This window comes from Aotus nancymaae, unplaced genomic scaffold (assembly GCF_030222135.1).
Source record: "Aotus nancymaae isolate 86718 unplaced genomic scaffold, 86718_ANA_hifiasm-v0.15.2.pri h1tg000006l, whole genome shotgun sequence".
NCBI classification, from domain to species: domain Eukaryota; kingdom Metazoa; phylum Chordata; class Mammalia; order Primates; family Aotidae; genus Aotus; species Aotus nancymaae.
Genome location: NW_026988417.1, coordinates 78,872,941 through 78,887,811, shown reverse-complemented (window position 1 = coordinate 78,887,811; position 14,871 = coordinate 78,872,941). Strand labels below are relative to the sequence as shown.

The following is a 14,871-nucleotide window of genomic DNA, read 5'->3' as shown; positions in this document are numbered from 1 at the left end:
GATTATCAAATTTTTCTCAACATGGGAGGTGAGGCAAGCACAGACAGCCAGAATCAAAACCAAGGTGACAGGAATACAGCACAGAGATTTGCGAGGGCCCTGTTTTGAGGGGTCAGAGCATGGCTGCTTGATTTGGGTCTGGGAAGGGCTCGAGATCGCTCTGGCCCCTCCTCTGACGACAGTCAGCCCAGCTTGCTTAGTCCCCTGCCAGTCAAGGTGATTCCCATAGGATCACTATTCTTTAAGCCCCACCTACCCCACCTATTCACAGAAAATAATAAACAGATTTAAATGAGCCTCAGAAAATAAGTATGGACAAGCGAGGATACACACAAATCACTCTTGCAGAGTCCTAAGCTCTTGGTTTCCAAATTCCCACTTTATCTGAGCATAAACAGACCTTGAAGCCTAAGAGAATATTATTTAGAATTATAAAAAGGACACGAACATATAATCTACCTACCTTTCCGAAAACTAAAACACCGTTTGATTCTTCTGTATGTAGTTTTAGGGATGAAAGGAGTTGAGGCTAAGGCACCAGCGGGGCATCCCCCAGAATTCCGGTCTTCAGGCATCATACAGGCCCGAAGTTCTGAACCCGGTTTTGGCTTCCTTTAAAACCTGCCTCTGAGCGAAACCCTGCAGCCACTCCTCATGCTTGTTTATTTATTATTTTTGAAGTGCTGATTCCTAGAACTCGAAGGTTTTGATCATCCAGGTCCTGGCTTAGGAATAAGTTACCACCTCTCATTTACTCCTTTTTGGTAAAAAACTTCCTTTTCTCTTGCCTAATCCAGAGAGTTTTTAAGGTTTTTGTTTTTTTTTTTTTAGTTTCTGCAGACATTCCAAAATGCCACAGGAAAAGAACTGCAGCAAGCGAGCTACCATTCCCATTCAGACAGCAGGAATTGGTTTTTGTATTTTTTTTTTGTTTTTATTAAGAACTGTCTTCTCAGCTGGACTGAGATTCCTCTGGAAAGGTCAGCAAATAGCCCTGTGCAAAAGCAAAGAGGAACAATGACAAAAAGGCCCCTGAGGAATATTTCAGGACTGTCCTTGCTGGCTCCTTTCATCTGAGCAAGAGGGGAGGAAAATAATGGCACCTTCTCCAGAAAGCATTTCAGTGCATGATGGATTTCTTTCAAAGGACTCCCCTGCTCCTTTTATAGCACCCCTCATCCTTTGATGCTCTCTGCAGGCTTCTCCCTTTTCCCTTCTGTCTTCAAACTCCCGGGGGGAATCACCACATCAGAACAGTCGAATGCCCATTCCAGGAGGCTCCTTCGATCTTCGGGGGAGGCAGCTTTGCAGGGAGTGTCTCCTCCCTCTCCTCCTGCTCCATCTCCCCTTTTCTCAATGAGAGCTGAGAAGGAACTGGCAAGGCTGTGGTTGCGGCTGCCTCCAGTGCCCGCCGGTCACATGCAGCAGGTGCAGTCACAACAGGATGAGGGGAGGAGGGAGAATGCCTGCCACACTGCGGTGTGAACCCCTTTCTTTTGCTTTTGACTTTGTGTTGACTTCACAGCTCTTGTCTTGCGTAGCATTTTTACAGCTGGCCGGCTCGGCCTCTCCAGAAATCACAGGGCACCAGACCAAACCCAGGGGGTAAACTTTTTGCCTCTTCATACCTGCATTTATTCTTCCCACACAAGTTATGCTTCTTCCAAATCATTTGTAATTGAATTCATTTGTGAGCACTGATTTAACATGCATACCCTGAAAACATATTTATTTGTGTGTGTGTGTGTCCGTAAAACAGAAAAATATTTAAAATTTAGTGGCAAAGAGTCTGTGGATATAAATGCAAACACATAAACACATATGTGTGTGTGTGTATTTACACACACATCTGTGTTTCTCCAGCTATGATTTGCAAACCAATTCTGTTTTCAACATTCTCCATGCTCTTGCACGTACACTCTGCACCCCAGCCCCCACGTCCATCAAGCTTTTCAGTCCTACTCACTGAACAATTTATTTGCTAGGTTAATCATTCATCCACCTGGCTGTTCCATGAACTGATTTGGAATGCCAGTGCCTTAACCCCAAATGACCCCCAAGGCCTCTGTGTTCCTTACCAGCCATTTGCCAGAAGCTTTACAAGACCATGAGGAGTGTTAAAAAGGCCCTTCCATTAAAAATATCATTACTCTGACTAGCATGCTCATGTAGGTAATCTTTTGTCATTGAAAGGATTATTATTAGTCAGTTCTGCCCTGTGGTTCAAATGGTATTTTTACCTTCTGGGTCACAGCATGCTGCTAAGAAAATAAAGAACCACAAAGTATAACTTAGCACCACCAAGGCAGAGACAATGCTGTCCTTGCAAGCACCTTAGCCAACAGAAAAATCCACTGACCTGAGTACTGCTCTGCAGGGAACTCCTGCATTCACAGGATTTTGGAGCTGGGAAGTGAAAGCATTTTTTTTCTTCTAATGTTCTTATTTCAGAAGTGCGTAAAACCAAAGGGAAGGGAAGTAACACTACATATCCAAGATTGCACAGTTGTGTCTACGACAAGACCACGTTGCCCCTTAATTAACCTCTGTTTGCCTACATGCCAATTGTTCATCGTAAGGATTATTCACAAATAGTATTCATACTGCCTGGCTGGGCCCCTTAATCAACTCTTTTCATTAGGAGGCAGAAATGTACAGGAAAGACCTGATGTTGGCAGTAGCTAACATCAGGCTAAGCACTCAGAACTAAAAGAACTATTGGGTCGGACGCAGTGGCTCATGCCTGTAATCCCAGCACTTTGAGAGGCTGAGGCGGGTGAATCACCTGAGGTCAGGAGTTTGAGACCACCCTAGCCAACATGGTGAAATCTCATTTCTACTAAAAATACAAAAAAATTAGCTGGGCCTGGTGGCAGGCACCTGTAATCTCAACTACTTGGGAGGCTGAGGCAGGAGAATAACTGGAACCTGGAAGGCAGATGTTGCAGTAAGCTGAGATGGCGCCATTGCACTCCAGCCAGAGATAAGAGGGAGACTCTTATCTCAAAAAAAAAAACAAAAAAAAAACCTATTAATGAATTATCACTCTCCTCAGATCTCAGATTCTAGGCTAGATCCTTTCATAAATATTGCCTCAAAAACAATAGAAAAGGAACCCAATATAAAAATAAACAAGAAAGGAAGGGAGGGAAGGAGGGAAGGGAGGAAGGGAGGAAGGGAGGAAGGAAGGAAGGGAGGGAATGGAGGAGGAAGGGAGGAAGGAAGGGAGGGAAGGGAGGAAGAAGGGAGGAAGGGAGACGGGCAGGAAGGAAGGAGGGAGGGAAGGAGGAAGGGAAGGAGGAAGGAAGGAAGGAAGGAAGGAAGGGAGGGAAGGAAGGAAAGAAAATTAAATCTTCCCAAGGCTAAATAAATGTTTGACATTTAAATTTCTGAATTTGACTTTCCTGCAGAAACCATATGCCTCTCAGTTAGTATTATTACTAGAGGAGCAACTGTGCATGGGTGTTTTCAGCAGGTAGCACAAAGCTGAGTTATCTAGAGTCAATACTGAACTTTGTTATCAGGTTAGAGAGTTAAAAAGGAATGTCTGTTTTTCACATTTCTCTTGGTTCCCTGTCCCATACGAATATTTTATAAATTCACTTGAATACAAAGGAAAGGCCTATAATTCCAAAATCCTACATTTTATAATTTCCACTTAATAGTTTTTAATTTCTAGGAGACTGAAGAACTTGACAAGCTCTTCAGGTGTCTCCTATATTTTAATCTAATGTCTATTATTGTAACGGCAAAGAGGAAATATTTTGCATATATGTGCAACCTGACTAAAGATAAGCTTAAGTGCCTCATGAAAAACTTTAGCTTTTTAAAAAATTTATGAAACTGCCACAATGAAGTGCTCCCTTTGCAATAGATACATTTAAAATATATTCAAAAGTGGTAAACTGTGATTGATAAATCAGAGTGATATGTCACCTTCTCTTCTAAATGTGTTTACAGATACCATCTAATCAAGTGCTTTTTATTTAGGATTAACAGGGCTGGGTTCCATAACTAAGACAGGAAAGGAAAGTGAATTCTCTTATGAAGGGTGATTATGACAATTCAGAATTTTTAATAACTTTATTGAGATATAATTCCCATGCCATAGAATTCCCCAATTTAAAATGTACAATTCAATGGTTTTTAGTATATTCACAGATACATGCAACCATCATCACAGTTAATTCTAGAATATTTTCATCTTAAAAATAAAGCCTGTATCTGAGGTGGGCAGATCATGAGGTCAGGAGATTGAGACCATCCTGGTTAACATGGTGAAACCCCATCTCTACTAAAAATACAAAAAATTAGCCTGGCGTGGTGGCTTACACCTGTAGTCCCAGCTACTTGGGAGGCTGAGGCAGGAGAATTGCTTGAACCCAGGAGGTGGAGGTTGCAGCGAGCTGAGATTGTGCCACTCCAGCCTGGGCGACAGGGAGAGACTGTCTCAAAAAAGAGAAAGAAATAATAAAATAAAATAAACCCTGTATCTTTTGGCTATCTCTCTCCTATCCCCTCATCCCCCCATCCCAGCTCTAAGCAACCACTAATCTAGTTTCTGTCTCTGTAGATTTCCCTATTCTATGCCTGGGCAACAGAGAGAGACTCTGTCTCAAAAAAAAGAAAGAAATAATAAAATAAAATAAACCCTGTATCTTTTGGCTATCTCTCTTCTATCCCCTCATCCACCCATCCCAGCTCTAAGCAACCACTAATCTATTTTCTGTCTCTGTAGATTTCCCTATTCTATACTTTCATATGAATGGCATCATAAAAAGTGTTTTTTGTGTGTGTGATTGGCTTCTTTCACTTAGCACAACGTTTTCAAGCTTCATTCATGGTGTTGCATATATCAGTACTTCATTTCTTTTTATGGCTTAATAATAATCCATTCTAAGGATACATCACATTCTGTTTATTCATTCATCTGTTGATGGACATTTGGGTTGTTTTGGATTTTTTTTTTTTAAATCTTCTATGGTATCAATTCCAGTATTTTTGAAGGACTCATAAAACTATATTAATTCTAATTATCGTACATTTAAAAACTTTTATTATTTTTCATAGACTGAAGAATATACTGCCAATAAGGCATGGACTTATAATTGTGAGCTTTTTACTACCACAGTAGAAGTAACAGGCCACACTATTTTGCTATAAAGCAGGAGGAACACATGGGTTTTCTTCCTACTTCTGCTCCTCACAGTGTGACACTTGGCAAGTTTTTCATCCTCTTTGGATCTTAAAGACTTAATTCACAAAATGCGAGGTTGAATTAAAACAGTGTTTCTAAAATATTGCAAATCTGTAGAAAAGTTAATTTAATTTAACATTAACTTTAATTTAACATTTCATTGAAAATGTTAAGTGGAAACTTAATACACAGCGTAAAATAAGTAAAAGGGTTTTCAGTCATATAACTCATTGTTTAAAACTAAAATTTATAAGATGTCTTTAAAATTCAATCAATAATCACAGAATTTATTAATATTAATAGGAACATTTGACACCTTAGATTAATACGATCATCTGAAACCCAAGATTATGGCTGACATTCAGTACTGACATTCTATTTTGTTTTGTATTCTGTATTAACTTTAGCAAACTCTGATATTCAGAGAAATCACAAAGGATTTCTTACAAATTAAATGGTACTTTAAAAACTTACCTTGCAATCTCATAACATTCCTATTAAACAAAGAGGGCAGGAGAAGATTTATTTTTTGAAGAATTGTTTCTATTATGAGTGCCATATGATAAAATATATCTCTTTAAATGTAAATTTGAATTGAGCATTTGCAAAATCCCTGAAGTACAACTCATATAATAAAGTATATAGACTAATCAATAATTGGAATGTCACTTCCAGGTTCATGAATTTTGAGATTCACATATGCAGCTCTCTCAGTACCACTGGAATTATTTATGAGATTTCTGGGCTGATGTGACTGCCTGTGGCCATTTATTTGGAGAAGTTGACTGGATCTCATTCTTTTTCTTTTCTTTTTTTTTTTTTGAAGTCACAGATGGAAGAGGAGAAAGGGAGGAAAATAACCAACACTTGATAGAAATAATCCCTCAACAAAAATGTATTCTTCAGTAGACATTAAGGATTCGTCTAAACTCATGAACCCCAGAAATCTGATGATACAGGAGAGAAGAGAGAGTTTAGAGACAACAGGAGCTGTGAAAAGATTCATCCTCAGGCTCCCCACAAACTCTTCACCCTGGAAGTGCTAACAAACATTACTAGATGGGTATGTGTCTCTCATGTACAGTAGCCACTCCTTATTCATAGGGGATAAAAATCTCCATTGGATACCTGAAATCTGAGACAGTACTGATCCCTTTATATACTATATTTTTCCTATACATACATACCTATGGTAAAGTTTAATTTATGAATTAGGCATAGTAAGAGTTTAACAATAATAACTAATAATTATAGCAATATACTACAATAAAAGTTATGTGAACGTGGTCTTTCTTTCAAGGTATTTCATTGTACTATAGCTCTTAGCAACTGTAGCATGCAACTTTTTTTTCCCCCTTAAATCAGGAATGTTTTACCTTTTCACATAAGTGAAACATTTTATGACTTCTCTTTGGCATATCCAAATTTCCAGCATCACTGCTCTTGCACTTTGGGGCAATTGTTAAGTAAAACAAGTCTTTCTGGAACACAAGCACTGTGATACCGTGACAGTCGATCTGATCACCAGATGGCTACTAATGAGTAGACGGTAGTGTGTGCAGCATGAACATTTGGACAGTTGGACAATTCACATCCCATGAAAGACAGTGTGAGATTTCATCATGCTACCAAAAACAATGTGCAACTTAAATCTTATGAATTGTTTATTTCTGGAATTACCCATTTAATACTTTTAGACTGCAGTTGACCAGTGGTAACAGAAACCATGGATAAAGGAGAAATAACTCCTTACCGCATAACTACGAGGAATCCTCTGCTAAGGTACTAGAGTGGGGATCTCAGCCGGTGAGGTCTTTTCAAATTTTACAGTTACTTGCTAGCTATTTGGGGTTATGAACAAGGTAACTGTATGTGTTGTCATCCAAACTAGAACACCATGGGAGTGAAAGGTAGCACAATCAATAATTAGCCTGGGACAAAAGTTGTAAACTGCTCTTACTGAGCAAACTGGAATGAATGGTCATCCTGGTTACGAACCTTCCCCCTCCCTAACAGAAGATACTTCTAAAACATAGACACTTTACAAACATGTGCCATTAATCTAGCAAAATATCATGTTTTCAATAAATCTCTACTATTTTAACTTTAATTTACCAACTTTTAAAACTAAGCTTTTAAGTTATTCTAAAATATAAAATGGTCAGTCAGCCTAAGAAGCATCTGATATGTTTAGAGAAAAACAAAATCGCTTTCTCAGTTCAGGGTGTTGATGATATACAGAAGAATGGAAAATACATATAAGGACTGTAATTGTTTATAGTGTGAATTTGACATGATACAACTTATTTTTAACTACATCACTATATAAAAATTAGGCATTATGTTCTTGGAAATATATTGTGGTTCTAGATAAATAATTTTGTGCTTTTATTTTTTTGTTCCATTTGCTCATTTTTGTTAAATAATTTTTCCGTTTATATAATTCTATTTTCTATTTTTTGGTACACCAAGATCACATCTTTTATGTTTTCTTCCTTTGTTTAGCTCTATTCATAGCACCTTTTTAGCTCATTCTTCGTATGGTGCATTCTCAACACTGTGTTGACTAAAACCTTTTAAAAACTCACTTTCAAATTTACAAACACTTACCTGATCGAAAGCATGTTTTTCACTCCAATAATCATCAGATCATTATCAAAAGTTTTGGAATTCCTCTTTGATACAATTGAGCATTTGGGGGCTGGGATATCTTCCAAACCCACTAGTCATAAATTTCTGACTTCATATCTAGATATTCTTAACTAATCTACTTTTACAGTATGAGTCCCATAACTGCAGATTGTTAGTAATATGGAAAAATCCAAAACCAAAAAAAAAACACCCATTTTTATAATTCAACATATTCACAGAAGAAGGTTCATATTAATGATACATGATCTAAATTAAACCTGTAGGATTTACAAAGATATATTTCTAACAATAATATTGAACAATTTGCAATTTATTTTAACATTCACCCACTGGAATTCAGGAGCTAAGAATAACACTAGCTGGGGGAAAAAGATGAACAGGTTTGGTCTACCTTTCTGTTTTCCCATGATTTTAAAGGAACACTCACCTCCTCCAAAAGGTCCCCATATGACTCGGCGGATGGACTTCACCCAGTCTTCCATATCATTCTGGGTGCTTGCCATGAGGAGGTAGCTCTCATGATTTGCTGTCATCCGATCTCGATCGCCTCCTGTGAAAACACAGTAACATATGCAGCTGAAGTTGCATCCAGAGATTCCTCATCATCAGCCTCCAGAGGATCCCCTGAAACAGACACTGCGCCTAATACAGCCCGCACTAGGTTCTACCGAAGGAATTGAAATATTTACCATGGTTTCTGAGTGGGAAGAAAAAAATTTAAAAAGGAGAGGCTCTCATATTTTCAGGAGCAAGCTGGAGAACAAATGTCATTTTATAAACAAAGCCTGGGTTTTTTGTCCTAGCAACAACCCATAGGCCTGCATCAATTCATAATCCAAACTATTCACTCGAAGCTGCTGAATACGGAGAAATAGCAAAAACAAAATGAAACACAGAAAGGGTGGAAAAGTGGTCCACAGAGCTTGGTCTTTCCTTTCAAGCAAGCGTGGAGCAGTCTGAGCACTGCATAGTGCACACACACGGAGGCCACCAGGACTTTGTGATTGGATATCGGAGTTACGGGTAAGAGTAAAGAGTCACATGCAATGCCTTTGACCCAGAGGTCCTGCTCTATGCCTCTGTTCTGGAAGAGAAACCTCATCCTCCCAAATCACAACTTCAGGAGGGCAAACAAAGAGGAGGCAGGGAAGAAGAAGACATGCCTGGTCAACCACAAAGGCCAGATCAACACCCCTGCTGGCTCTCGCACCTGCAGGTGAGCTTTAGGAAACCCTGGCAGTGCCTCTGTGCAAAACCTTGATGGTTCCTTCAGGATTTTCCCCCAAAGAACAACTCATGCACTTTAAAACCTTTATAATATCTAAGATCAACTTTGAAGTGCTAGACTTCCAAAGCATGTAATTTAATTTCTTAGAAGGGTTTTATAGCGCATTTAAGATTCCCCAGTGATTTAATTTTCCCGCTTACAAAACAGGGATAACGATATTTGACCTTGAAACAGGTCTTGAGGCACGGTTTCATTATACCTTTTATGTTTAAAGGAGTATTGCTGAAGACAAGTATTGGAGCCTCCACTCCTTCACCATCTTTGAAAACAGTATTGCTCACAGAAGGAATAATTAAAGAAATAGAATAGTATTTAACTGGATTCTGATAATATGTTAATATTATATCAGCTTCTAAGGTACTCAAATATCTATCAACATTTAATTTTCATGCAATGTTGTACACTTGATGACTTGGGTTGAATTAATTCATATCTGAGTATTTTGTTTGGTTAAGATGCTGTCTGTTCATTTGTTTGTAAGTGGATCTAAATTCTTTCATAATGAGTTTGCAGGCTCCTGTTTACAAAGGCACCACACTCTATTATTTCACACTCAATCTGGTTCACACATAGTTCTGAAAGTTACAGGCGTTAGAGTTTGTGACCTCTAAATTCTATATGAATGCTCTAGGTTGAGAAGGACAGCTATTCTAGCATAATGTAAATTTTTGATTCAGGTGAAAAGTCAGAGGTGCATCTTTAAGTCAACCAGTTGAACAATCAGTATTGGTGCATCACATTTTAATACAACTAAATGAGAACAGAGGAAGGGCTCAAAAACTGTATCAAATAGGTTTCCTAATGTTGACAAATCTTTTGAATAAACAAAACTAGCCTCCTCATATTACAGTGAACATCTCATTGCTAGGGAAACAGTGATTCTTTTACACGTCTAGTTCCACTCTAGGTCGATCATCACTGTAAACCAGTGGTCCCCAACCCTTTTGGCACCCGGTACCCAGTTTTGTGGAAGACGATTTTTCCACAAATGGGGTGGTGGTAGTGATGGTTTCATAATGAAACTGTTCCACCTTAGATCATCAGGTGTTAGTTAGATTCTCATAAGGAACAAGTAATCTAGATCCCTCGCAGGTGCTTCTATGAGAATCTAATGCTGCCGCTGATTTGACAGGAGGGGGAGCTTAGGCAGTAATGCTCACTTGCCCTTTGCTTACCTCCTGCTGTGTGACCCAGGGGTTGGTGACCCCTGCTTTAAACAACTTGTATATGAAAAAGCATTGACTCAGGAGTCAAAGAAAACCCAGCTCGAATCACAGTTTTATCTATTAGCTATTTGACTTCCAGGGAATTATTTAATTTCTGGAAACTCAGTAATCCTTTTTTTTTTTTTTTTTTTTTTGAGAGAAAGAAAGAAAGAGAAAGAAAAAGGGGGAGAGAGAACAGGATTCTTGCTCTATTGCCCAGGAATGCAAACTAAAAATAGGTATTAAAAACCTCTTTTATGCTGATAATTGTGCTTAACAACAGAGACAGGAAGGAATAAGGGAAGAAAATAACAAACAAACAGCCAACCAATATTTCATTTAAGTCTGTGAAATGCTATGCAAATGCTGAAGAGTGATTTACTTCCAATTTTCCAATTATGTGGTCACTTTCAAAATAGGTGTAATGTGATACTGAGAAAAATGTATGTTCTGTGGACTTGGGGTGGAGAATTCTATAAATATTCATTAAGTTTACTTATTCCAGGTTTAAGTTCAAATCATAGATGTCCCTATTAATTTTCTATGTCGTTGATCTGTCGAATATTAACAATGTGGTGTCAAAATCTCCCGCTATTATCGTGCGGGAGTCCAGGTTTCTTTATAAGTCATTAAGAACTTGTCTTATGTATCTGGGTGCTCCTGTATTGGGTGCATATATATTTATAATCATTAACTCCTGTTGTTGCATTGATCCTTTTACCATTATGTAATGTCCTTCTTTGTTTCTTTTAGTCTTTGTTACTATTAAAGTCTATTTTGTGAGAGATGAAAGTTACAACTCCTGTTTTTTTTCTTCTTTTTTTATTTTTTTGCTCTCCATTTAATTGGTGAATCTTCCTCCATCCCTTTGTTTTGAGTCTTTGTATGTCGTTGCTTATGAAATAGATCTGGATACAGCGTACTGATGGGTTTTGACTTTTTATTCAATTTACCTGTCTGTGTCTTTGACTGGGGCATTTAATCCATTTAAATTTAAAATTAATATTATTATTTGTGAGTTCAATATTGTCATTTAATGCTAGCTGGCTATTTTGCCCATTAGTTGATGTAGATTCTTCATTATAGAGATACTCTTTATGTTTTGGTAAGTTTTTAGAATGACTGATACTGGTTGTTCCTTTCTGTTTGTAGTGCTTCCTTCAGCAGCTCTTGTAAAGCAGGCCTGGTGGTGATGAAATCATTGAGTGCTTGCTTGTTCGTGAAAAATTTTCTTTTTCCTTCGCTTATAAAGCTTAGTTTGGCGGGATATGAGATTCTGGGTTGAAAATTCTTTTCTTTGAGGATATTGAATATTGACCCCCACTCCCTTCTAGTTTGTAGGGTTTCTGGTGAGAGGTCTGCTGTGAGTCTGATAGGCTTCCCTTTATGGGTAACGTGACCTTTCTCTCTAGCTGCCCTTAGAATTTTCTCCTTTATTTCAACCGTAGTGAATCTAGCGATTATGTGTCTTGGAGTTGCTCTACTTGAGAAATATCTTTGTGGTGTTCTCTGGATTAGCTGGAGTTGAGTATTGTCCTGCCTTACTAGATTAGGAAAGCTTTCCTGAATAATATCCTGAAGAATATTTTCCAACTTGGATTCATTCTCTTCATGACATTCAGGTATACCTATCAATTGTAAATTAGGTCTTTTCACATAGTCCCATATTTCTTGGAGACTTTGCTCATTCCTTTTTACTCTTTCTTCTCTAATCTTGTCTTCTCATTTCATTTCATTAAGTTGGTCTTCGACCTCTGATATCCTTTCTTCTGCTTGATCAATTCGACTATTAAAACCTGTGCATACTTCATGGACTTCTTGTATTGTATTCTTCAGTTCCATTAATTCACTTATATTCCTCTCTAAATTGTCCATTCTCGTTAGGATTTCGTCAGACCTTTTTTCAAGGTTCTTAGTTTCTTTACATTGGGCTAGAACATGTTCTTTTAGTTCACTAAAGTTCCTTATTATCCACTTTCTGAAGCCTAAATCTGTTAATGGAATGCACTCGTTCTCCATCAGGCCTTGTTCTCTTGTTGATGAGGAACTGTGATCACCTGTAGAAGGAGAGGCATTCTGATCTTGGGTATTCTCAGCCTTTTTAGACTGGTTTCTTCCCTTCATTGTGAGTTCATCCACCTGTTGTCTTTGTAATTGACTACTTTCAAATTAGGTCTCTGAGTGGACATCCAACTTGTTGATTCCCAGCACCAAAATCTGAGCAACCCACTGTGCCAGCCAAAACAGTGGCATCAAGATTCGTGGTGCTTTTCTGCCCGGGAATCTCCAGTCTGGCTTCCCTCCTGAGTCACTTCTTCAATCAGGTAAATGGGCAACTCTGCCTTCCCAGAGCTCCAAACATCGATCAGTCCCATTTACTCTGCACCAAGAAGCACCATGCCGGGGCGCCGGCAAAACCACGACGCCGGCCACAAGAGTCACCCTGGTGACCTGTGGGGCTCCTCCGCTGGGAATCTTCCGGTCCGTGGGTAACAAAAGTTCGTCTGAAAGTGTGGCGTCCTCTCATTCTGTGCGTTTTCTCTGGGAGCTACAATCCTGAGCTGCTAGTGATCAGCCATCTTGGATCTCTCTTTGTTTTGTTTTTTAAAGAAACTTTAAGTTCAGGGATATATGTGCAGATTTGTTACATAAACTTGTGTCATGGGGATTTGTTGTAAAGATTATTTCGGCACTCAGGTATTAAGCCTAGTATCCATTATTTTTCCTGATTTTCTCCCCCCTTTCACTCTCCACCCTCCAATAGGCCCCAGTGTGTGTTGTTCCCCTCTATATGCCCATGTGTTCTCATTATTTAGCTCCTACTTATAAGTGAGATCACAGAGTATTTGGTTTTCTGTTCCTGTGTTAGTTTGCCAAGGATAATGGCCTCCAGCTCCTTTCATGTCCCTGCAAAGCACATGGTCTTGTTCTATATTTTTTATGGCTACATAGTGTTCCATGGTGTACATGTAACACATCTTCTATATCCAGTCTGTCATTTGATGGGCATTTGGGTTGATTCCATGTCTTTGCTATTGTGAATAATGTTGAAATGAACATATGTGTGCATGTATCTTTATAATAGAATGATGTATATTCTTTTGGGTATATACCCAATAATGGAATTGCTCGATCAGAGAGTATTTCTGTCTTTAGGTCTTTGAGGAATCGACACACTGCCTTCCACATGGTTAAACTAATTTATATTCCCACCAACAATTTATAAGTGTTCCTGTTGCTCCACAACCTTGCCGGCATTGGTTATTATTTTCTTTCAACTTTTTAATAATAACCATTCTGACTGGTGTGAGGTGGTATCTTATTGTGGTGTTGATTTGCATTTCTCTAATGATCAGTGATGTTGTGCGTTTTTTCATGATTGTTTGCCATGTGTATGTCTTCTTTTGAAAAGTGTCTGTTCATGCCCTTTGTCCACTTTTTAATAGGGTTGTTTTTCTTTTGCGAATTTAAGTTCCTCAAAAATGCAGGATATTAGAGCTTTATCAGATGGGTAGATTGCAAAAATTTTCTCCCAATCTGTAGGCTGTCTGTTCACTCTGTTGGTAGTTTCTTTTGCTGTGCAGAAGTTCTCTGGTTTAATTAGATCCCATTTGTCAATATTTGCTTTTCTTGCAATTGCTTTTGGCATTTTCATCATGAAATCTTTGCCTGTGCCTATGTCGTGAACGGTATTGCCTAGTTTATCTTCCAGGATTTTTATAGTTTTGAGATTTACATTTAAGTCTTTACTCCATCTTGAGTTGATTTTTGTGTATGGCATAAGGAAGGAGTCTGAAACTCAGTCATCTTAATCATGCTTTAGAAATAATTATACATACTTAGTCAACTTTTGTGAGAATTCAACAAAATAAAGTACACAAAAATACTAGCACTAAAGTAGAAATGTTGTAAATATTAAATTTATGTCATTTAATTGTCTCTCACGCTTACCTAAGCAAAAAGTACATATTACATTATATCCATCCCAGAGATATTACATCTAATAAGTGTTTGAGAACAATTAGTCAATAGCAACAATGATATTCTAAGTGTTATCTTTCTTTGATACATATATGCATACCAATGTACATTAAAATTACATACTGCACATGTAAATACACCATACCTTAATATGCATATACATAGCTGTATGACATAGAAGTGGCAAAAATAACTAAATGGCAAAATAAAAACATGCTTCATTTGGCATGGTGCAGTTCTAAAAATTAATTTTGTATTCTGATCCACTTATGCCACAGTATCGAGTGCAAAATATTATCACTTTGAAATCAGAATATTATAATTATTGTCTTTGCCTGAAGGATGTTTAGCAATTCAGAGAGCAATAGCCTGCTGTGTCACTCCAGGCCTAGTAATTAGAGTGAGTGGCAGCCGCTACAGTGTGTTTCTGCCTGAAAGCAGAGGAAAAAGAATGGCACACACAACTGGCCATTATACCCTGACTTTTCATTTGATGCTTTATCTCTGCCAATGGTGCTACATGTCTGACCTTAAACTCATTTAGACTG

The 14,871-nt window shown here is 38.2% G+C and overlaps 1 protein-coding gene across 7 annotated transcripts in view; it reads right to left on the bottom strand.

Moving 5' to 3' along the window:
* ARHGAP24 (Rho GTPase activating protein 24) overlaps positions 1 to 14,871 on the bottom strand; it is a 499,880-nt gene that overhangs the window by 67,523 nt on the left and 417,486 nt on the right. For 5 of the 7 annotated variants that reach the window (XM_064368848.1, XM_064368895.1, XM_064368882.1 and 2 more), the window contains one exon: positions 8,277 to 8,399. In XM_064368848.1, coding sequence (XP_064224918.1) covers positions 8,277 to 8,399 — 123 coding nt within the window. Of the gene's footprint in view, positions 1 to 463; positions 1,732 to 8,276; positions 8,400 to 8,538; positions 8,796 to 14,871 lie in introns of those variants that run through there. The other 2 variants (XM_064368887.1, XM_064368871.1) reach the window with 2 other exon arrangements.